The sequence below is a fragment of the Notothenia coriiceps genome, unplaced genomic scaffold, assembly GCF_000735185.1.
Source record: "Notothenia coriiceps isolate Sejong01 unplaced genomic scaffold, NC01 NC01_scaffold00000492, whole genome shotgun sequence".
Classification (NCBI taxonomy): Eukaryota; Metazoa; Chordata; class Actinopteri; order Perciformes; family Nototheniidae; genus Notothenia; species Notothenia coriiceps.
Window position 1 is genome coordinate 466,849 of NW_011333193.1, and position 24,137 is coordinate 490,985.

At 44.2% G+C, this 24,137-nt stretch overlaps 1 protein-coding gene across 2 annotated transcripts in view; it reads left to right on the top strand.

Moving 5' to 3' along the window:
- The window catches only part of xirp2a (xin actin binding repeat containing 2a), a 42,563-nt gene that overhangs the window by 17,099 nt on the left and 1,327 nt on the right, over nucleotides 1-24,137 (top strand). Inside the window, exons 2-8 of one of the 2 annotated variants that reach the window (XM_010781405.1) lie at nucleotides 798-903; nucleotides 8,015-8,139; nucleotides 12,313-12,450; nucleotides 13,580-13,666; nucleotides 13,796-13,865; nucleotides 14,211-14,314; nucleotides 14,870-24,113. In XM_010781405.1, coding sequence (XP_010779707.1) covers nucleotides 798-903; nucleotides 8,015-8,139; nucleotides 12,313-12,450; nucleotides 13,580-13,666; nucleotides 13,796-13,865; nucleotides 14,211-14,314; nucleotides 14,870-24,113 — 9,874 coding nt within the window. Of the gene's footprint in view, nucleotides 1-797; nucleotides 904-4,837; nucleotides 5,006-8,014; nucleotides 8,140-12,312; nucleotides 12,451-13,579; nucleotides 13,667-13,795; nucleotides 13,866-14,210; nucleotides 14,315-14,869; nucleotides 24,114-24,137 lie in introns of those variants that run through there. The other variant, XM_010781411.1, reaches the window with a different exon arrangement.

Consider the following 24,137-nt stretch of genomic DNA (forward strand, 5'->3'; position numbering starts at 1 on the left):
CGTGTCGTCGTCGTCGTGTGTGTGTGTGTGTGTGTGTGTGTGTGTGTGTGTGTGTGTGTGTGTGTGTGTGTGTGTGTGTGTGTGTGTGGTTAAGCCATGTTGCGAGTTTGTTGTCACTCCGCGTTGAAGCCCAGCAAGGCACTGTTAAAAAAAACGCTACTGGGAGTACATTTGATTTGCAAATGAAACACTCACCCTCACATTTGCAAAGACACACACACGCCTGTGCACACGCACACTTACAGACACAGGTGTGTTTGTTCCCTGCAGGGATGATTTGCAACTGAATGGGCGTGTTGCACCTGCTGACAAAACGCTTCCAAGGGAACAGCCAGCCTGTATGCACCGAGGACATGCGATTAGCCAATGTTGTAGCTTTTATCAATAGAAGCCAGTGAAAACACGCATTAGTTACTGCTAGAGTGGCTCTATTAATTTTCAACCACCACGTGCTGTTTGCTCTAACTTTCCAGTCAATGCCTGCTGCTCACATTGTGCTCAAGGTCGTCTCTCTTTACACTCACAGATGTGTGTGTGTGTGGGCGTGTGTGTGTGTAGCTCAGGCGACAGCAACAACGTTTTGCTGGAATCCACAGCTTGAATGTCACTTGACTGTATCATTTTTCATACTTAAGGTATGTGTAGTAGCATGTGTAACCATGTTAGTACATGAGTGTCTAGGGTGTGTGTGGGTTACAGCCAGCTGGTTTGGATGACCCTTGGCGTCACCTCTCCATCTACATGTTGAGAAAACACAGGCGTTTTCCCTGATAGCTCTTTATCTTTCTCTCAACCAGGAAGTGACAAGCACCTCCTCGTCCAAAAGAGTGTCACCCGGTTGTGTCACACAGGCTCAACCATCACCGGATCACACCATGGCCTCACCTAAGGACACCACTCTTTGTGAGTACTCTTTCATTTTTTAAAACAGAGTTCAAAAGTTTCTGTGATGCAACATCGGAAGGATTATAACATATGACAAGCAGCTTTCTGATTGCATCAGGGTTACACTATTCCGTCAAACTAAACACCCGAGGCTGCCTCTCGGATAATGCAATGTGTTGTACCATTTGTTCTCTGCGAGATAAACATTGGGCAGAAAGCAGCTTTTTGAAAACTAGATAGTTTGTTGCCAGATAAGGCTTTCCCCTCCCTGGCAGCTTTTTAAATGGGAAGCTGGGGGCTCGCTAGATACTGTGCTTCCATTACTGTGATACTGCGGTGGCTACCTCCAGTTCGTTCTCCACTGATAGCGGTGTACTCACAGATGGAGCTTACAGTGCAAGGTACACTCCTTTTTGTTTAACTGGCTGACAACCACAAACAAACCAAGGGGAGTAAGCCCGAACACTTTGGCCTCGCAGGTATCACAGTATGATGCTAATTATTGAACCATTCAAAAATTGGGATAAATCCCCCTCAGAAAAAGTACAACACAAATTCTGTACAATTATTAAAACTTAAAATCCCAATTGTGACTTTCTTACTCCCCTTGTTGTCTCTTTCCTTTGTCTTTCATTTCCTGCATTGGCAACACAAGTGTCATGCAATGTCACGCATGTCATGCAAATGGAAAAAAAGGAAAAACAAGGGGTGATGATTGTAGAGGGGGAGAATCTACGCATGTGTTGACAGCCCTCAAAGTGGTATCGAGGTTAAACACAAATATTTCCACGCACACACTCATATGCTCAACCATGCATACGATATATTGTCACACGATGACTGAGAGCCTCTCCATCTCTACCTGAGATCAGTCAGGCTTTCGGGCCGCTCTGCGAGTCTCTAAATCTCCGTGCCGTGTCTGAAATTGGCGCTTCTTGACAATCCTGTTGTCCTGACTGAGCGACGGCTTTGGTCTCTGCTGACAAGATGTCATTGACGGCAGCGCGCAATCCGCCAGGTCAAATGACAAAGGGGGCTACAGGAGATGTTCCCCCGCAAAGCCGCAATGTTTAAATAACTGCTCTTTAAACAGATGCAAAGCTCACCTCTAAATCTCCATGCTGCATCCTTGTTGACTTTTTTCCTCATATTACACCAGAATCACCGCTGTGTAACCGCGGCTGGATTTTTGGAACGCACTACAGCGGAGTTAAATAGGAATGCCTCTTTAAAAGTTGTGTGTGTATATTTGTATATGAGTCTGTGGCTGATTAGACTTGTCAGACACACGGCAACAGATCTTTTGTTGCAAATGCTGCCAATTGGAGCTGGCTTTGCCAAAAGACGTTTTTTGTTTTTGTTTTAATTAATTTCCTCCCAGCCAAATGATTATGTCTTTGTTATATTATCCTAAGAAAAAACAAAGATTTCCGTCATGTCAGTTTCAGTTTTGATCCTCTTAGCTGCTATTAGTGGACACAAATTAGCTCGTAAGATATGATTGATGTGTGGGATTTGGAAATTGAAGTTTGACAATGTTGTGTGTTGTTGTTAGGCTGATACAGACAAAACAATATCTTCTCACTTTAGAGCTTTAGCACGGATTGTGATACTATCTGAAATCCTTGACATTGAAACTTGTAGATCTAAATGAGCAAATAAGTCCTTTTTAATCTAATCCTTTTAGCATGATTGCACTATCAATATCTTTGTTTCCACCTTAACTGTGACTGCACTGTTTACCCAAGCAATTGTTATTTAAATAAATAGACACGAGAGGCTGTTAGTCACAGTGATTTTATAACAGCTAAGGCAAGCATTGTTAGGTAGGTTGCAGAACTAAGTGCTTTATTGAAAAGGTCACCACATATACCTGGCAATGTTTCCTAAAATCGAAAATGTACTGATAACAACAAGGTTATCTTTGTTTCTCCTGCTGGGATTGTAGACTTGTTTTTTAGGAGACTAAATGGCGCAGTGGTTAGCAGAGGTCCAATAGTCTTACTTTAAAGTAAGGGTTTAACATTTTAGTATTCAATGATCTTTCCAAAGTTTTAAAATCCACGATCTAAAGCTCAATAAGTTACACATTGATTGTTCACCCAGCCATCGAAGGGGAAGTCCTCTTCTGTGAGAGGTTGTTTCCCTGTTTGTATTGTGTTTCTTAACTGGTTCTCCTTTTTAGAGTTTAAATCTCCTTTCATTATTGTAAATTATGTATCGTATCAATACAAGGCCAGAAAAGAATTGTTAGGGATTGGAAAAGTTTTGAAATGTTGTTCTCACAAAGTTAAATACCTTGTTAGTCATTAGCATTGATTAGCGCATTCCTACCCAACCCAGACATTGTAATAACACGGAACAGTAAATCTTTTTATTGGCAATTTACTCTAATAAAGTAAAGAGAGTAATCAGCACTTTGTAATTTCTGAAAGTTATTTGAGTTTGAAACTCACATGAATATGTACTCACTAATGGATTTTTGGCATATTCTCAGGCTCGTTCATTAGGTATTCCACAGGAGTATGAATATTTTCCGCTTTAGGAACAGGAAATCCATGTGCAATTTCAGTGGGATTATCAGCAGAGAGCAGCTTCTCTACAAGCCTGATAACCACGCTTTCCTCTCGTCCATGTGCTCGGGCGGGCTCGTGTTTCATATAAACCGTCATTATCACAGCAAATAATACGGAGAGGATAGACATACATTTTACCTGCAGGGTTATATAAACTAGATTTTCTCTTGTAATGTCAAAGAAGAGGTAGGTTGAAATAGAATGAACATAAGGTCACTGGTTTGTAAGAGGACCTTTATCATTGCTTTAGGGCAACATACATCCAAGGTGAAAAAACAGGCAGAAAGAAAGGAAATATTTTCTATTTTCTCCAAACTGGTTATCTTAATTCAAGGTTTCTTGCTCAAGTAGGTCCCTATGCACGGCTTGCATTTCTCTGAATCCCCACTTTTCCCTCGGTTGCAGTCCATTACGGTCCATTTGAGATGTAATTGAAAAAGCACATCTTGATAGAAGGCATACAGTGCACACGGTGGGTTTTTCGAAGGACGAACGGTAAGGTACACTCAACTCCTCTTGGCAGAATGTTCTGAATCATTTACCACATCAAAAAAAAAGTTGAGCCGCTTTCACAGGCAATATATAATTTAAGAGGGACATCGTGAGCATGTCTCTCAGACTTATACAACGACAGGTTTTTAACACATTGAAGATTAAGAGCTATACTATCAAGGTGTTTCTCTGGATAAAGGAATATTTCAGATGAAGCTGACATAGCAACGCATCATAAATGAAGCTGAGCTCATGAATCAATAATCAATATTTTACATAGAGAGGCAGGATATGTAGCGTATAGTGCTAAAATAAGTATATTTTATTACCAGCTATCAAAGGAACAGTATGAGAAAACATGCTGTGTTTTACTATTTGGAGATACTTGAGAAGATTGACATGCTAAATACGAAGCTAGCTGTTAGCTGGTTTTACTTAGCTTAGCTTAGCATAAAGATGTGGAGCACAGGGAGACAGCTAGCCTTGCTTTCACAAATAAAAACAAAATAATAATAACTTCCTCCTAATATTTGGTGATATAATGTAGGGACTTTCCCAATGTCTGTGAAGCAATGTGTGAATCTCCCCCTGTGAATCATGAAATACTCCCATATGTCCCATGCTAACAAGCAGTTCTATTAAATGTCAAATAGAGGATGTACTAAGTTTCCGTTTTCCAGCTCACAGTGTGAGGCATCTGTGTCCATAAGACTCCTGTGACATAAGGTTAAGGGCATGTTGGGTACCTCGATACTCAATACTAAAAAAAGGCCAACCCACATCCACCTTCCCCCAAGTCACTCCTATTTTTTTAACCATGGGGACTTCTAAAATAAAATCAGCTGTTGCTGGACGCCTGGGCCTCATTGCACTGTAGAGCACCCTGCTGGAGCTGGTCTCCAAGCCTCTCCGTCTCTCAGGATCTGCTGTGTTTGTCGGTTTAACGCTGGGCGACTAAGCCTATTACATTTTCTGGAGATTCAACACCCTTTTGTATTCTGTTGGATTCTATTGTTGTGTGATTTACAGAGCAATCTACACGGTTAAAGAAGGTAAGCAATGTTTGCAGACTATCAGTATTACAAGGCTTCAACATCACTGCCTGCATAGCTCTTTTAAAAGGATTTTCCACCCAAGCGCCAAAGTGGAAGAAGACAAATTGGGAATAGTAGATGACATTTTAGCTGATAATGAATTGGTTTGATGTGCCCAGGCAGCGCAGACATGAGCAATCTTTGGTGTAAAATGGGAATTAAGTGAACATGAGGTGCTGGAGACATGATATTTCAGTTTGTTTCAAGGATTCCTCTAGGATTTGTGCACTGTCATAAAACATGCATGGGCCCTTCCTGTTTCCTTCCACCAGACATCACCGGCAGCAATCTGATCTGGAATATTCTGAAGGCTTAGCAAATGGTAGACAAAGTGCTTAGCCTAGCATAAGGAAGAACCGTAGGGCGATCCAGCCTCTATGTAAAGAACTTATTTTGATATATTTGACAGCTCAATTATTGCGGCTGTGTTTTTCTTTTTCTTCTTCCCTTTTTCGGTGAGGAAGAAATCGCCCTCCGCGGCTGACATTTCAATTAGTGTAGCTCGATTTGGCTCTCCTTTCAAACCTCGCCAGCCAAAAAGCTTTGGTCAGAAAGTACTAAACCGAAAATTGGGTTGCTTAAGGCTCTCGTTGTGAGGAGGGGGCGACACCTCTGTGATTAGGGGACGGCCTCTGCTCCACACAGATCTACGGGCCATGATTCAGCTCTGAGCTGCGGAGCCATGCTATTGCAATCATATACTTTGAAATGACTCTCGTTTTCTCTATTTCCTGGACACAACGTCAAACCCTTTCTTCTGGCGGTGTAACACCTCACCTCTGATCGCTTTAGTGCAGGCAGCCGACGCAGTGACAGGGGGGTCAATAGCTCCAGGCTCGGCTCAATATAGCCAGTGAGTCGTGCATGGCGGCAGCAGCATGGCCTCCCCTGTTGACTCTCCCCTCTTCCATTACCCCCCGCCCGGTGCTATCACTTGTGCTGCCGCTGTGCCATTTAAAAGATAAAAAGCTAATATCCTGAGAAGCAGAGTTTTATTGAGTGTGGAGGTAAATAGTTCTCTGTCAAAAGCAGAGAAGGTTATAAGTGTAAGCCTGTGAAAGAGTTCTTCTGATATCAATAGCACACTGTAAACAGAGCCAGTGTTTGAAAGCTTTTAGTGATGCTTATTTTACATCTGATGGTGCCAGTACTCATTAGAGGCAGCATTGAGAGAAGGTGACTTAGAAAATATCTCATTAGAAGCGCTTCCATTTTTGTTTTCTACCACGCACTTCCGCTCTCAGAAGGGAACATGACGCTGCAGACAAAGCCGGGTTATAAAAAGGCCCGGGATATTTTTCTGTCCAGGCAGCCCCCCCCCACCCCAGCTCCCCTCAGAGAGCCCAAGTTACCTCACGTCCATGCTATGGCAGCTTTGCATAAGGCATTCCCATGTCAGAAGCCAGAGATATCCAGAGCTGTTGTCACCGCTCTCTCCGTCTCTGCCTCTCTGACAGCGCCGGACCGTGACGTGATCATTTGTCTCCGGTGATAAATGAGGGCATTATCCTTGTGTTTCTGTCATCGAGCCAGTAATAAGTTACCACGCAGCACCCCTGCTTATTTTCGGATGTCTCGGGAAGCCTATTTCGGACAGGTTATTGGTTACACCAACATGCCGCACGTAGCAGAAAGCTAAAATTGGTGACATGAGGAGTCATTCTTGACTCGTCTGCATTAAGGTCACACCAGTAAGGGCACAATTAAAGTCACCTGTGCATTGTTCTAGAACTTGCTATTTGCAGGACTAGTAGGTAAACAACTGTATCTGGGGAGCTTACCGCTAACACTTAACACTGTTAATGTTCTGCTTACAATTGTTCCCTTAGTGCCGTCCTATTTCCTCTGCACTTGTGTGCTTTTTTGATATTTTATTTTCAGGATTGTACATGATTTCATTCAGTTACGAGTTATTGAAACATTTCCATTTTGAACATTATCAACCAACAAAATGGCTGTTCTTAGTTGTTATCATTATAATCTAATTAATACTTCAGACTGACCAAAAGGCACCTACCTGCAAAAGTGTGAGACAAACGCCGTTTGACATGGTGATTGAAACAAAGATCTTAGGCAACAGCAGTACTTGGCTAGAAATCGGCTTAACTAGTTGAAGTTGATTGATATTTTTGATAGTATATTAAGCCGGTGTAGTCATAGACATACTATAAGTGAGCTAAGAGAAGTGTTTAGATAGCTGGCCTTGTAACGCCAAGCATGAACAGTATGTACTACACCGCTCAGCATTGTAACTGTTACTAAGCTCCATAACGCCACAGCAGAAAGAAGACCTTCACTGGAGCCTAATGGATTCAAAAAGCAGCTGCTTTAAGACTCTACAATCAGTCATCAAGTATAATTCACTCTGACCTCTACTTGGAGTGGAGCTTAAACTAGTAAATACATGTGAAGCAAATCTGTAATCATCTAGTAGAAATACACAACAAGGCGGAGGTGTCAAAATGTCAAAAGGTTGCAGCGTGAGCAAATAATAAGAGAGAGAATCATTTCTACTTAGGGTCTTCTACCATCCCACGGTGTTGCTTCCCAGAGAAAGAGAACATGCCAAGAGCGAAAAGGTCCAGTGTGGGTGTACGCTGAGCCTTAATGGAGTCTTCTCTGTTGCCTAATGATGCTTTGTAGCGAAGGAAAGTCAAATGTGAAATCAGTGGTCTTCTTTAATTGGCTATCCTTGGGGATGTGCGGAGCGATATGAAGTATCGTTCAGCAGAGCTTCGAGATTGATGAGGGTTTCATTTCAGTTTCGTGTCCACATTCGTTATTGATTGTTTGCCTCTGGCCCCTTTACAGTATCTACAACTATGCAGATGTCTTTTCATACACAGGGAGGTTAAAAAAAGGTCAATTTGTTTTTCGTATTTTAGACACCACTGCATCTGGTTTAATTCCTCTACTTGTGTGATGATTTGTTGCTAAGATAACGGTTATTTCTTTGTGTTTGTGCAGCTGCAGGTAGACCCGGACGTCCTGAGGAAGAGCAGGAGGGCGAGTCGGTGTCGGTGAAGGAGCGTCTGGCCATGTATCAGGCGGCCGTGTCCAAGAAAGAAACCAGCAGCTCCTCCTCTGCAGCGGTAAGACGATACTTCCACATGGGTGAAAGGAGAGATGCTCGTAAGGACACACAGGCACGTTTCGATGTAATTGTTAAACTGACAGTATAGCTGCTGATGTGTATGACCATCCATTTCCCCCTAAAGCTTAAATGAGCTGTCACTGAACACTGTCTTGCTTGAAGGCTACTCAGTGCCACAGGGATCTGCTCGATGGCAGCATTATCTGTCAAAGTGTCATAAGGCTCAGCACTGGGTGGGAAAACTAAACCTTGGGGGTGTGAACAGGAGCCAGTGGGAATAATGTAACATGTCATTTCTTATAGGGCTGCTGTGTCCGCATGATACATCGTTTGGTTCTCAACACACGTTTAGACAACGCCAAAACCTTATCTGGTTTTGGCATTGAAAAAAATAAGGAAGCCTTTAGAGGCGAGTCAGTAGGAACAAAATGTTTTCCAGGTTGATCTTTCTTGCAGGTGAAAAATGATTAAAGACAATTCACTGAATGGGGTAATGGCTCACTTCAGCCTCTTGTGACCGAAATTAGTATAACAACAAACAAAAAAAAGTAACTAAGATAAATAAGCCTAGCAAAACCTTTTGCGGTTGTTTCAGAGATGTTTTATGACATCTCTAAGCGGTTGACCAATCGGAACAGAGCTGGCCTGCTAACCAATCAGAGCAGACTGGGCTCTGGTTTCAGACAGAGGGTGAAAAGAGGGGCTGAAGCACAGGCAGTATGAGACAAATAAAGAGCTTTTTGAGCATTAAAGCATGGAGACATGTCCCAGTAGAGACTTTTGATACTTTGAACAAATTCTGCTAATAATCCCTCTGAACTTTTACTACAGTTTCATTTTTAATACATGATATTATTTTAGATTTTTATAATGTTCTTTTGAGTCTGAGTAGTTCTTTCACGGCTGGCCTTAAAACGCCATTAGAAAAGTATCACCTCATAAATCCCAAACACATTTTATGAGACCATCATACATCATTATCTAATGAAAAAGCAACTATAAATACCCAACAGTAAACTTTTATTTATATCATTCCAATATGAAATGTCAAAAGGATTACATGAATGTTTATATGAACCACTGCTAAAAGAGTTGAGTAAATCATACTTACTTAATGATTATTATATTAGGTATATGCACTGGCAACATTCAGGCGGGGAATGCTACAAACACACACAAACACACTTATAGAAAGCATTAATCACCGTGTCAGTCGTTTTAATGCATCTGTGGAGAGAAAAAGTGTGTTTTGCAGCATATTCAGATGTGTTCACACAGCCAGCTCGTCGGCAGGCCTCCACACTTTAATTAAACACAAAAATGTGTCTGACTATCCCTGACTCATTAGTCATTACCGAGAACAGAAAAGCCTCAGCAGCTTTGAAGAGCCTGCATGCACTTTATGAACCCAATAATTCAAACGCGTGAGCAGTTAGTCAGCCAAGGCCACTGCAGTAAGTCAGCTCGGTATCTGAAACAAAAAAAAGCTTTAGCTGAGAGAACGTCGTTCCCTCTACGCGTACAGCTTGTTCCTTATTTACTAAAACACCAAAGGGAGGTTTAGTGCAGGCGGATTAAAAGCAGCTGAGAGTGTTTGTTCCTATTCGGGAGGAGGAACTGTGAACAAATCTGCGGCACCTGATTTATCGCTGCTGACTCAACACTGTGACAGGGGAAACTGTCCAGAGTGTAATGAGAAAGCAGGTGTTAAATCCGAGCAGGGCTTTGTCGGATACAGAGAGAGAATATCGCCAGCTCTAAATGTATACTCTGCAGCTCCAATGTCACATTGCGTTGTACAGTTTAAAGGTAAAAAGCTCGACACACTTGTTGAATGCAGTGTGTATCCTTCTATCTGTTGGTCTGTTAGAGGTTAATAATTCATGTTCAGCATGTCACTCATGAGGCCACACTGGGAGGGTTTGAAGAGGACGACCTGCCACCTTCTGGGCGCTTTGTACATGACGAGGGAACACATGCATGCTGCACTCATTGTACAGAAGTGCTGAATAGCCAAAGTTTTTCTTCAATAACTATGAAGAAAATGATGGCTACTATTTTAATTGTTTCATTTAGTAATCCTGATTTGTATGGTCTAAATGTATGTGTGACATATAGAGTAGCAGAGATGAGTCAACTAATCAATATTGATAAATAATTGTCCAAAAAAGCTGTTTTCAGCCTCTGAAATAATGAGACTTCCTGCTTTTCTCTGTTTAATATCATAATAAATTCAATGACTTTGGGTTTTAGACTGACAAACAAGACATTTAAAGTCCTTTCCATAACCTTTCACAGTTTTCTGAAATTTTATAGACAAAACGACTCATCTGCAGATGAATCTGATAATATCATTTTCAAATGAAGTATATGAAATGTTTGTATTGATAATGAATTAGCACCATAGATAGCTGACCTCCCTGACCCCCATGAGGTGACTCCTGACAGCTGAATGTGGATGTCTGTGCGTCTGTGTGTCCGGGCAGCAGGGCGGGGGGAGGGGGGGGTTTGTTTTCACCTCTGCAGCTGTTGTCTGCATGTCCACAAATGTGACAAGGTGTGTAAAGATAGCAGGAGCCTTGATGGACACTAGTCAGTCTGACCACTTTATCATCCAGAAGCCCTGTCTCCAACACATTTCTCTACTTGTTATCCATCCAGAGGCCTCCAAGAGGATGGAGCTAAGTCCAGCTGAATAGGAAATCAAATTGTAACGATTCACTTTATAACAAAAAAGACAGAAACACAGACAACACACAAACCAGCCTTGATAGCAACCTGTCAAAGTAACCACACCCTACAAAATATACCCTTGTTTATCGTCTACTTTTCTCTTAATGCATCCATGTCTTGCAAAATGAACATCAGGCTGTAATAGATAAGACCTAAAACTAGAGATTGAGACCGTAAACTCAGCAGGAAAGTGTTAGGGTTATTTTCTTATAGACTTCTATACAATCAGACTTCTCTTAGCAACAAGATGCCCCCTGCTGGCTATTAGAAAAAATGCAGGTTTAGAAGACTTTACCAACCCACTGACCATAATGTGTACGACGGTCATTTTAAACGAGAGATGTTGGCTTCATGTTATATTATTCAGCTATTGTACCCAGCAGTATTAAAATATTGATAACACAGTGCCCTGCCATGAAATGTCACTGACCTGAACGACTCTGCAATAACTTGCAAATTGCATTGGAGCCCTCAGTTGCATTAAAAGGAAAGGTGGCAAGTGTGGGTGTGTGTTCCACATTAACACACACACACACACACACACACACACACACACACACACACACACACACACACACACACACACACACACACACACACAGAAAGCTTCTTTTTAAATTGCAGTTTCCAAGAAGCTATATATGCAGAGCTCTACATATAAATGTTTTATTGGAAAAGTAATTGACAATCCCAAAAGGAGATTATTGTATCAAATAGTCAGTGTGCATTCTCGATATAGCAGAGTGAGGACTCCATACTGATGAGGCGTGGAATGCGTCTTTGCAAAAATAAAAAAACAGGCTTATGTTCTTTCCAGTTTGAAAAATATAATTCCTTCTATAGCTCAATACAAAGTATTGAAAGGCTCTTTTGTGCCACTAACCTGACTAATCTGAGAAACTGAATGTTCTATTGAGGTTTCACTCTGTGCTGCAGACAAAGAAAAACCATTACAATTGCCATCTTTCTTTATATCTTCAAATTCCCAGAAATAAACACAAAAAATTACTTGAATTGAATGTTTTAATTCTTTTCAGCTTGAGAAAGATCACAAAGATGTCAGTTTGGCTTCTATCTTGTCTCTCAGTATTGTTAAATCTACATGTTAACACATCCCCTTTCACACCTCCTCCAGGATTCTAAAGGAACCATGTCCCTCCACTGTTTTGCTTTTACCATTACAGCATTCACGACACGTTTAAAAGACCTCCAACACTGCTAATGCTTTTCATAGCATTAGCATAATGCGTTCACTTTCACATTAGCATAAGGTAATGTATAACATATTCACAATCAATGGGGGTAGAGTATGGTTCACTTGGGTCAAATCCAATCTCTTGAATCTCATCTAATGTCGTGTAACAGCATGTTTAATCCAACACATGTATACGGATGGATTTGTAGGTGTGTTTTAATGTGATCTGTTTTCTCCTGATAGGTGATGGATGAGTCCGAGGCCTGTTCGCTGCCGGGGGGTCTGGCCAGTGTGAAGAAACAGTTTGAGAGCCAGGAGTTCGCCTCCTCATCTTCTCAGTCCAGCGTCGCCCAGTTCCACTACGAGCAGAGATCTGTGCAGGTAAGGATGGAGCCACAGTCAAAGTGTTTCATTGAGGTGTGATAAATAATATCATCACATATGCGACACATTCTTTATTGGAAAGAGTGAGGATATTAGATTGAAGCTGATTTTTTTCTTGCTACTATTTGAAGCACGAATCTACAAAACGACTCAACATCTAAAAAGAGACCCAAATGGCTAACAAGAGAAGCAAATGACTACAAAGAAATAACTAGAGGCTAAATAACCTTAACATGTTGCTCCTATGTATTTAACTAGAGGGGTCTTTTGCATGGCTGTACCCGGGGACCCATTGTCTCTAACCATGATTTAAATTCAGCAGAATCATGAAGACAAAGTACCTCTCTGTGTCCTGTCTGTTCCCCAGCTCTCCGCAAAGTGTGAAACGTATTAAATGCCACTGTGTGATTCACATTCTGCTGCAGCCCTTTATTGGGAACACTTGGCTGCTGTGTCTGCGAGCGCCGTCTTGTAGGTCAAATCAAAGAGGGCACCTTGAACTTTGCTCGAATATGTGAGGTGTCATGGAGTGCGTGAGGGAAATGCCAGAACACGTTAGCGGCCCCGGTCTCAGTGAAGTGAGGTCAGTTCTGCTCATTCAGGCGGGAAGCAGAGTGGATTCATCGAGCGCACAAGGACCTTGCTGAATGCTAGAATTACAGAATGCTTCGTGAGGGGGAAGTGTCTCTTTGATCGAGTCGTTGCTTCTCTGCTAACAGCAAACCACTCTCCGCTCGAATCTTCCTCGCAGGTGTTCTATCCGAGCTCTGGTGTTACAACCGGTTGTACATCAGGAAGGATATTATTATTCTGACATAAGTGGTTTCAGGAGTACAGAGCACCTCGAGCCTCCATGTATCTTTCATGTTAACAGCAGTGGATACACGTTTAAAATATTATACTTCTCTTTCATCTCATACAAAATGCATGAATCTCACTTGCAGGCAGAAGTCGTTTTTTGGGGAATCTATTCCTTTTTCCTCTCCAAGACTAAAATCGTCCTTTATTGGAATTTAAACTAGTTTGTTATGGGACAACATTTTGGGATCCAACAATTAATTACTTGCAGGCAGTCTGTCTGTGTGTGTCATGTACAGGGAGTCATCACTTTCTCTCTGTTTGACAGGAGGTGTCAAGCTCCTCAGAAGTGACGGTGAGAAGCAGTGCCAGAGAGGTCGTTCCCGCTACAAGCCACTTTCACAGTCAACAAGAGGTACTTCCTGTTCTGCTCAGTAAACACTTCTTTGGTTACTAGCCTCATGCTACGGCTTCAACTTGTCCCTGATTGAAGCTACAGGGCATTTGGTAATATACTAACTAACTATTTATCTTTTTTCCACAGGTGATACATGACGACAGAGTCCACCAGAACAATGTGGCTGCCAGTTACGGGAACCATTACAATGAAACAGGTTATTCCTCTCATGGATTTGATATTGTAATTAGTATGTTTTCATCACTGCTTGTGTCCTTTATATTAATGATTGTTCCCTCTCCAGCTGAATAAGGGATGAGCTATGAAAATGAGTTGGAGTGCAGATGATTTTCTTTGTGGTGCATAGCAGTAAATCTAATCAGGGCATAGTCAGGAATGTAAAATATTGGAAAGTGGAAATTGGGCAATCACCGCTGCCTGGTTTTGGAAAATGAAAACTACTCAGGTTTTAATGAAATGATTTATTTCTCTTCCAAATCCCTCTGAGCCTGCTCACTGCGAATGACTTAATGAGGCAGCCTTCTTCTTGTGTCTAATTCAGTTATGCTCGTCGGCGGCGAGGACCCACCAAAGGTTTCCACTCAGGCTTTGAAGCAGCAGTATGAAAAGACGATTGAGGGAGCCGCACCAGCCAAGGAAATTAAGGTAATGATGCAGTCTGTTTATCTAAATATATAGTCCTTTGGCTTCGTCGCAGGGAGGTATCTCTATAAAGACCAGGACACATGGTGAAATCATCAACACAAAATGGCCATGCAATGAGTTGATGGCGAATAATTGGAGTGGATAAAAGACCTCATGTCATTACACAGGCAACGACTGGATGTTCTCTTTTTCACAGTGATAAAAGGAAAACTGAGACTAAAACAAGGAGTCCCATTACAGTCTGAAAGGAAAATGATTTTAGGAACACACACAACTGGAGATGTCTGGGTTTGACAGACTGGGAGTGTGTCTTGTTCATTTACATCCAAATAAGATTTGTTTTTTGGTGTTTCTAGATTTGGCATATACATTTGACTCAGCTGCAAACAACATGATTATCATTTTAAATTGAAAGCTGATACTTCCTTTTCTATTCTTCCTTCTCTGTACTTCAAAGCTGTCCTTATCTTAACTATACAAATATCTCCATTTCCTGACTTCAAAACTTTTTTTACTTTCCCTCTCTCCTTAACAATAATCACTTACCAATCGCAGGTTGATGTGGATTTCAACCAATTTCAATGGACCCCAGTTAATCAGTCTTCCAAAGCCTCAACCAAGACAAGCTATGACACGTCCTCCTCCGTAAAGATGGCCTCTGCCTCATCAGTAGCGTCTGCCTCTGCCTCCTCCGTAAAGACGGCCTCTGCCTCATCAGTAGCTTCTGCCTCTGCAATGAATTATGAGATGCCAGATCACTTCCCTCCACCACCCTTGCACCTGTATCAGGAAACCCCTGAGTACGTCTCTTCCCAACATCAAGAGTCTGCCTCCCAACAGAAGCACAGTGTGTCTAAGGAGCAGTACTTTAAACACAAGAGTAAGGCTGAACTAAAGCGCATCTACAAGCACATGAATCCAGACGTACGCAAGAACCTGGAGGAGGACTTCTTGCTGGAGCTCACGGAAGCGGAAAAGAAGGACTTTGAAAGCGAGGAACTGGTGGGAGAAGTCCAGCAGGCGTGCTATTTGTTTGAAAATGACGGCAACGACTCGAGCAGGGGTTCGAGCTCCGACAGAGAGTCCGTGGAGTGGGATGAGGTCCTTAAAGGGGAAGTGCAGTCCAGGCGCTGGATGTTTGAAAACAAGGCTCTCGATGAGATCAAAGATGACAACCTGGATGAGGACGAGGTGAGGAATATCGCCCAGCAGGAAATCATTGCGGGCAAAGATGTCAGACACACAGCTTGGATGTTTGAGACTAAGCCCATGGATGCTCTCGGGATAGAAGGTACTGAATCAGCTGAGCAGTTGCAAAAATTGACTGATCTCGCAAGAGGAGATGTCCGCACTGCTACCTGGCTTTTTGAGACGCAGCCACTGGATTATCTGAATAAGATTTACCAAGAAGACGAGCAGGAGACCGATATTGTCGCCACCAAGAGCATTACCGGCGGGGATGTGAAAACTGCTAGATATCTCTTTGAGACCCAGCATCTGGATTCAATGGGCAAAACAGAAACCATTGAGGAGACCAACTTCCTTAACCTGAAGTCTGAGCTGGAAGAAATCAAAGGCGATGTGAAGACAACCACTCGCATGTTCGAGACCCAGCCCATGTGTGTCATTAGGGGGGATTCAGGAGAGATGTTGGAGATCACCACAATCCGCAGGGAGGAGACTGCGAAAGGAGACGTCAAGACATCCCGCTGGATGTTTGAAACCCAGCCTCTCGATATGATTAGCAAAGACCCTGCAATGGTGAAGCTCATTTGTGGCATATCCATGGAGGACAACGTCCAAGGCGGTGTGAACAAAGGTCGATGGCTTTTTGAGACAAAGACCCTCGACACCATTAAGGATGAGGAATGGGAGAGTTCCAGGATGCAAAAGGAAGACATCATTGGTGCAGATGTCAGGAAGCACTGTCTGGTTTTCGAGACTCAGTCTATGGACACTCTGAAAGACAATGCTAATGCTAGACCTTTAGCTGCAGAGGAGATTGTAGGAGGAGATGTCCGAACAGCCACACATCTGTTTGAGACAGTACCCATCGAAAATCTGAAGGAACTGCTGGATGTGGGAAAACTCAAGAAAATGGTTGCATCTGAAGAGGAAAAGGGAGATGTGAGGCATCAAAAGTGGGTCTTTGAGAGCCAGCCCCTGGAGAATATAAGAGAGGAGAAGAGGGAGATTACAAGAACTGTGAACGTTGAAGCTCTCGAAATAGGAGATGTGACAAACTATAAAGAAAGGTTTGAAAGTATGGATTTAAGTAAGTGTGAAGGAACACAGAGAATTCAAGTTGAAGGTGTCACAAGTGGATCCGTCAAATCCAACAGAGTTCTTTTTGAATCCACCCCTATGTATGCTATGCAAGACAGCTTTGGTCATTATCACGAGGTAAAGACGGTGAGGCGGGAGGAGATTGTGAAAGGAGATGTGCGCAGCTGCAGATGGATGTTTGAAACACGTCCCATTGACGAGTTTGATGAAAGCCTCAATAAGTTTCAGATCATCAAAGGTATATCAAAGCAGGAAGTCCAGTCAGGGGATGTCAAAACAGCGAAGTGGTTGTTTGAAACTCAAGCGCTTGATGCCATTAAAAGCTCCAACCATTTTGAAGACGAAGAACAAAAAACAAAGGAAGAAATTGAAATAGAGAAAGGGGACGTTAAGACCTGCAGGTGGCTATTTGAGACTCAACCGATGGATGTCCTGTATGAAAAAACGGAGAAGAGTGAGGCGGATGTCGAAGAAGTTCAAAAAGGAGACGTCAAAACATGCACTTGGCTCTTTGAGACCCAGACACTTGACAACATACGTGATCACACAGAGTCTGAGACCATTCTGAAGACCTGCACTGTGAATCAAGAGGATGTGCAAGGAAAGGACGTCAGACTGGCTCGCTTCCTCTTTGAAACTGAGAACCTGGAAAACATCACAGGTGAGGACAGTTCTTTCAGGAGGGTCACGAAGATCGACATCGACTCGGGGGATGTTTCCAGGATGAAGTACATCTTTGAGAATCGCTCTTCTGACATAATGAGCTCCACTTCTGGGGAAACAATGCAGAGGATGAAAACGCAGCAGGCCGAGGACATCCAGGCGGGGAACGTCGTCAACTGCACCTATATGTTTGAGAATCAGCCAATCGATGCCATACGTGACGATTCCACAGAGACGAAGGAAAGTCGCACTGTGACTGACGTTCAGGGGGGTGACGTTGGTAAAAGTCGCTTTATTTTTGAGACATATTCTCTGGATGAAATTAAAGAGGAGTCCTCTGAGACTGATATTTCTAAACTCGCCAGTATCTTTAGAGATAAAGAAGAGAGGGGGGATGTGAAAAATTACACCATGATGTTTGAAACTCAGCCGCTGTACGCCATCTGTGACAAAGAGGGCCATTATCATGAAGTAACTACAGTCACCAAGGAGGAGATCATTAAAGGAGATGTGGTGGGAGCTCGATGGCAGTTTGAGACAAAGCCTCTGGATTCAATTAGAGATTCAGAGCAGGTCTATGTTATTAAATCGGTGACTGAAGAAGGCATCAACAAAGGAGACGTTAGCTCTGCGAGGTGGAGGTTTGAAACGCAACCCCTAGATGAAATTGCAGAAGACATAAAAACCAGGTCAAAAACTGTTGAAGATATCCAAGGCGGTGATGTAAGGACAAATAAGCAGCGGTTTGAGACTGATGAGATGTCCCAGAAGTACATCAGAACAGTAAGTGTGAGCGAAATCCAAAAAGGCGATGTCAGATCTGCCACGTGGATGTTTGAAACGCGCACTATGGATGAGATCCACGGTGAAGGCGCAGAGTACGATGGCATGGAGAGAGTGACAAAAGAGGAAGTCATGAAGGGGGATGTCACACAGTCTGTGTGGCTCTTTGAGAAGCAGCCTCTTGACAGTATCAAACAGACTGACGGAACAGAGCTCGTCGTCTCCAAGGAAGAAATCCCACAGGCCGATGTGAAGACCACTACATGGCTATTTGAATCAACTCCCTTCAATGACTTCAACGAGAGCAGCACGGAAAAGACAGAAATCATAGGTAAAAGCGTCAAAGAGACACTTGAGGAGCTTTACAGTCAGAAAATGGTTGACTCACAGGGCGTTCTTATCGAGGCAGATGAGATCGGCGATATCCGCATGGCAAAGTTTAAACTCATGAACCAGGAAGCTCCCCAGATCCAAAGGGAAGAGATTATCAGAGGGGATATGAGTAGCATAATGATGAACCTCCTGAACCGTAGGGAGATCACTGAGAGGGGGATAACTATTGACAGCGAGGAGCGGGGGAATATTAACACCACAGTGAAGCAGCTACTCACCCAGGAAAGGGGAATCAATGTGGAGAAAGAGGAAATTATCCGCGGCGACATTCAAGAGGCCGTAAACAATCTGCTCAAGAATGAAGGCTCCTCCAAGCATGGCATTCTGATTCAAGAGGATGAGAAAGGAGACGTGAGGATGACTATTTATTCCCTTTTGAATAAAGGGGAGAGGTCTAGCGCGGAGAAAGAGGATATCATTCATGGGAACGTAAGCAAAACCCTTCATCGTCTTCTCTCCAGCTCAGGAGCCGAAGAGTCCAGAAAGATACGGGTCGGAGACACGGAGAGGGGAAATGTCAGCTTTTACTCCACATGCATTGAGTCGGGAGCCTTGGATTACCTGAAGCAGCTTCAGAGCAAAACGGATGAAACAGTCAAGGAAATAGTGGAAAAGGAGAATATCATCGGTGGGGACGTTCGAGAGACCAAAATCTTGCTGCGGAAGAATCAGCAGGAGATCGGTCGCACCGTGGCACAGCAAGACATACTTCCTGGTGACGTTCACAGCAATGTTAAAGTCTTTATGACAGAGCCTGCTGTCACCTACAAGAACCTGGAGAAAAGGGATATTGTTAAAGGTGACCTTACAGCAGCCCTGAGTTCACTGACCCATGCCATCAATCAGAAAGTGGTCATCGACAAAGAGGAGGTGGTGAAGGGAGACATACCTACTACTCTAAGGTCTCTGGAAGAGTCGCAGCATCAAAACAAAGGAATGGAAAAGCCTGAAATTGTCAGGGGAGACATCAAAGGTGCCCTCGAGTCACTGGAGAAGTCTGCAACCACCAATACGGGAGTGACTGTGGAAGATCTGGTGCCAGGTGATATCAAAGGAACCCTGAAGTCCCTAGAGGAGGCGAAGCAAGCTGTAAAAGAGGTGGAAAAAGAGGAAATCCTCAAAGGAGACATCCAAATGGCCATGCAAAGTTTACATGTAGCAACAAGCGAGAAAAAGACTTACCAGCATCAAGTGAGCGAACAAGGGGATGTTAGAGCCACCATCCAGCACTTTCTAGAGCCAACGACTTCTCCTAAAATGCAGCGCAGGGGAAGTATTGAAGGAGATGTAAAAACATCTATAAAATGTCTCTACGAAGGACAAGATTCAACACTGGTGGAAAAAGAGGAAGTATTAAAAGGCGACGTTCAAGGTGCAATAAAGAATCTAATGCAAAGAAAACAATATTCAAATCCCAAGCGTTCCCACAAGAAAGCAAAAGTGCCCGTGAAAAATCCATTAACTGTAAAGCAAGCGGAGCATGAATGCTTCCATGAAGCCAAGAGTGAGAGTGTGGCAGTCAATCCAGCCCCCGCTGAGAAAAATCTCTCTCAGAGCAGTGAGTCACAGAAGCACACACAGAGGCAGAGCGAAAGCAAATCGTTGCAAACGCAGGTAATAACCCAAGAGGAACACTCTGTTACTATAGCCAAAACAGACAATACTACTGGGGCCTCTCAACACAAGAGCATGAAAGAACAGAAGCACAAAGCGCTGCCCCCACAGAAAATACAAGCTCCCAAGCCTATTATGATAAAGCATAAACAAATGACTAATAATGATCAAACGGAAGCGAAAGCAGTCGATGTGAGCGTGATGAAAGAGGTGCATAGCACATCACAGAGCAACCTTTCAAACAAGCAAGTATGTGAAACAAAGACGATCAAACAGGTGCAGACTACAGTGACGGAGAAGACTGTCATGCATAAGCAAAATGTGTCCGAGCAGATGTCTCAAAAGCAAACTGAGAAAAAGGAAATCACACAAAAACACAGCGTGAAAAATATAAAGGGTGAATACCGTAACCTGGACATGAAAGGGAAAAGTGTCATAAAGAAGGCCAAGCCGGAGATTCACTTCCCCCCTCCTCCCTCTTCCCCGCCTCCACCCTCAGAGTCAGAGCTCTCCCTCCCTCCTCCTCCATCCCCAGTGCTGGAGAGCCCTGCCTCCCCCCCTTCTATCATGAGGCAGGACAGCGACCTCCCACCTCCTCCACCTCCACCTCCGCCTCCCATGGACGGCAAGTCTGAGCTTGACTTTTTCCCTCTTCCTCCGCCTCCTCCGCAAGATTTTCTCCCTCCACCTCCCTCTCAGCAAGAGCTTAATGCATTGCCCCAGTCTCCCCCTGCCAAGCTGGGGAAACCCATCGGCAAGCCTTTATTCAAATTGCCCAAGCGACCAGAAACACTGAAGCTACCGGTACAAGTTAAACCTAAATGGCAGAAAAAGCAGCCCACTCCTACACCACCCCCACCCCCACCCCCACCTCAGCTCCGTCCTGAGCAAGCAGAAATAGTCTCAATAGAGCGTAAAGAAGAAGTTCAAGAAGTGAAAAAGGAAACCAAACAAATTGAAATAAGCAAACAGATTCAGTCTGAGTCAAAAGCAATGTCACCAACAAAAATACCAAGCACCCCAGCTATGAAACCAAAAGAGAGTCCACAGCCGCCTAAAAGAGTGTTTGTCCCTCCTATTAAACTGCCTCCAACTCCCGAACCCCCCAAATCTAGACCTTTTGCTCGCAAATTTAAAACCCCTCTCATGCTCGCAGAGGAAAGGTACCGCCTACAGTTGGAGAAAGAAGAGTCCATGAGGAGTACTGTCACAACTCCCACGTCCCCACCAATTAATCTGCCCTCCTTTGCTGCCAGTAGTCCCGAGCCTCCCGCAGCACAGAAAGCAGACTCAGAAGTGGCAACGGAAGCCGCAAAGGGCGAAGAAGCTAAGGCTCTTTTCAAAGAAGGAATACCGCCCCCCAAGAAAACCCTTTCCCAGATCCCTTTGAGCAAACCCTTGATCTCAGTGGTAAATAAGAAATCAGCTACAGGATCTTCAAGTGTGTCCGTAGATAAAAAGCATGTTGCCAGTGAGCACTCCTCAGAAAAAATGCTTTCCTCAACTGAAGTCATTAAAAAGAGCCAAACCGCACCTAAGAATCAGACCGTCGTTTCCCAGTCTAATCGCGAGGCCTCAAATATTGAAATCCAGTCATGCTCAAAGGTGGTCACTTCTTCTGTCATGGAGCAGCAGCAGTGTATTAAGACATCCAGCTCCAGGTCTATCACTGCCACACAAAGTGATGTCCATGAAAATGCTAATCTACAAAGCCAGAGTGCGGTCACTTTGAAAGCTGAAGATGTAAAGAATATTAATGCGCCTCTGACACTGGAGGGGAAAATGAGTCCCTCTCATCCCACGAAGATCCCAAAGGTAACCCCAAGTTTCAAGGTGAAAACTTTCAAGATGCCAAAAGAGAAGAAAGAGGAAAAGTTGGACGGCGCAATGAAAAGTGAAGTGCATTTACAGCAAGAGAAAAGTAGTGTTTCACAGAAAAGTGAAACAAAAGTGAGTCAGAAGAGCGAGCAGGTGACGTCTGCAAAAACTGAGATGAAAACAGAAATGAAAGTAATTGAGAAGAAAAGTCATGTGACCCCAGCTATGGAGAAAGTTCAAGTGGAGGTTCAAGTGAAAAAGGGGAAAGAGATGCAAAGGAATGAGGCTGGAGTACAGCTGTCACCATCGGTTACCGTTTTAATGCCCAAGATGGCTAAGATCGAATCTGCAGCAGCTCATCAGGGACAAGGCCATGCATCCGTCTCCCACAGCCAGCAGAGCATGAAGGCAGAGAGCTTTCAGAGACGCGAGGAGGTGGTTGTGACTGAGAGGGTGGTGCAGCAACGCCTGCAGAAGCAAGATGTCGTTCAGGTTCAAAAACAAATAAATGTACAAGCAGCAGAAACAAGCCAAATGCAGATAAATGCAGTGAAGTCAAAAGGTTTGCCTAAGAATGTGTCTGCACAGGCTATAGGGAAAATGACCCATAAAGAGGAGGCTCCTTCAGAAGAAGTCACAGATTTGGAGAAATGCAATGTAATGCAAAAGCTGCTCGCTCAAATAAAAGAGCTGGAAGGCACACCAAGCAAAATAGACTCCAACGCTGTCAGGATGATTATAAACGAAGTCCCTGACTGGGCCATGGGCGCGGATGAGAAAAAGAATTTAAGCGAAATTACTAAACGGCAAAGTAAGAAAAAGCTGAAAGAGATGATGGTGTATGTGAAGAATATTTTTCAAACAAAGCTCACAACTTTTGAGGAAACCGTGACAACCGTGGAAAAGCAGGTGAAAGACAAAGAAGAGAGAGAAGAGAGAGAAGAACCGTCAGCGCCGCCAACAGTGCCTCCAAAACCTGACAAAAAAGTTTTCGGCGGAGCAACAACTAAGATTTCAAAGATCAGTATCGGCTCGTCCAAGAGTGAAAGGAAGCTGGTGGAGGAGAAAAAGTCAATCCAAGAGAGAAAAGTGCACCAGGAGATAAGTGAGGATCAGAGGGTGTCCTCCCCGTTAGCCAGCATCCGAAGTCCATCACCCACTTTTATAAGCATTGAGTCGAGGAGGATCGACTCGCCCCTCAGAGTGACCCCGTCTCCTCCACCCTACAGGTCAGTCGGGACTCCCCCGCCTCCCCTTCGCAAGTCCTTCACGCCCACATCCCCCTTTAGGGCCACGCCGTCGCCAACGATGAGCCGCGCAGAGAAGCTGGTGAAACTGAGGGATACCACCTCCATGCTTTCTCGCGGCGTCACCCCACCACCTCCCATGCCGGTGCCAGAGTGTATTGCAGCTGAAAGAGAGCTGTCGTCCTCTCTTAGCGACTGGGAGACTCCCGTAGAGAGAGATGAGCAAGGGTTGATGGAAGTTGGAGAAATGGGGGACTCCATGATGACTGTCAGAGATAAGAAGTCTTTCTTTGAGGAGGCGCATAAGGCGGAGGTGAGCAAAACGTACATGCGTAAGGATCCCATTGATATCCCTGAACGTCTGGGAGCTGAGGCCGAGGAAGGGGCCGAGGGCGGGAATATAGAACTCCTGAAACAGGATCTCCCAAGAGTCGATCTGTCTAAGCTGGTCAACAGATTTGAATCCCCCCAACCAAAGGTCTACAACAGAAAAGAGCCTATTGTCATCACGGAGAGGCTGGGGAGCGATACGGAGGACGCGGCGGATGAGCCGGCAAAATCGGACGAAATCCCCACATTCAACGTCAAGGCGATAAAGAATGTGTTTGAGACGGGAGAGCTCGGTTCTCAGGCGGCACGAGACCTCAGAGAACAAATAGAAAGAAGAGAATCTGAGTCCGCCCCTTCTGAGCCGGCGGGTCACTCGGAAACGACGACGGTCGCCGAGCAATTCTGCACCGTCGACGTCTTCGGGAACATTACAGGCGGGACAACGAGCGAGGAGTCCGTGACCCGCGGTAACCCCCCGTCCTACGCCGATGTGGTGAGAGGCGAGACGGTCTCCGTGCCCCCAGAGGCGTCCACCGAGGAACTGCTGAGAAACTTCCAGCAGTCGTGGGCCGAGAGCCAAGGAGTGTTCCAGAACCTGGGCTTCAGTGTCACCGAGCAGAGGACCTCCCAGATCGTAACGCACCAGCAGCAGACTGTCGTGACGGGTAAACCAGGCCGTGCAGCATGAG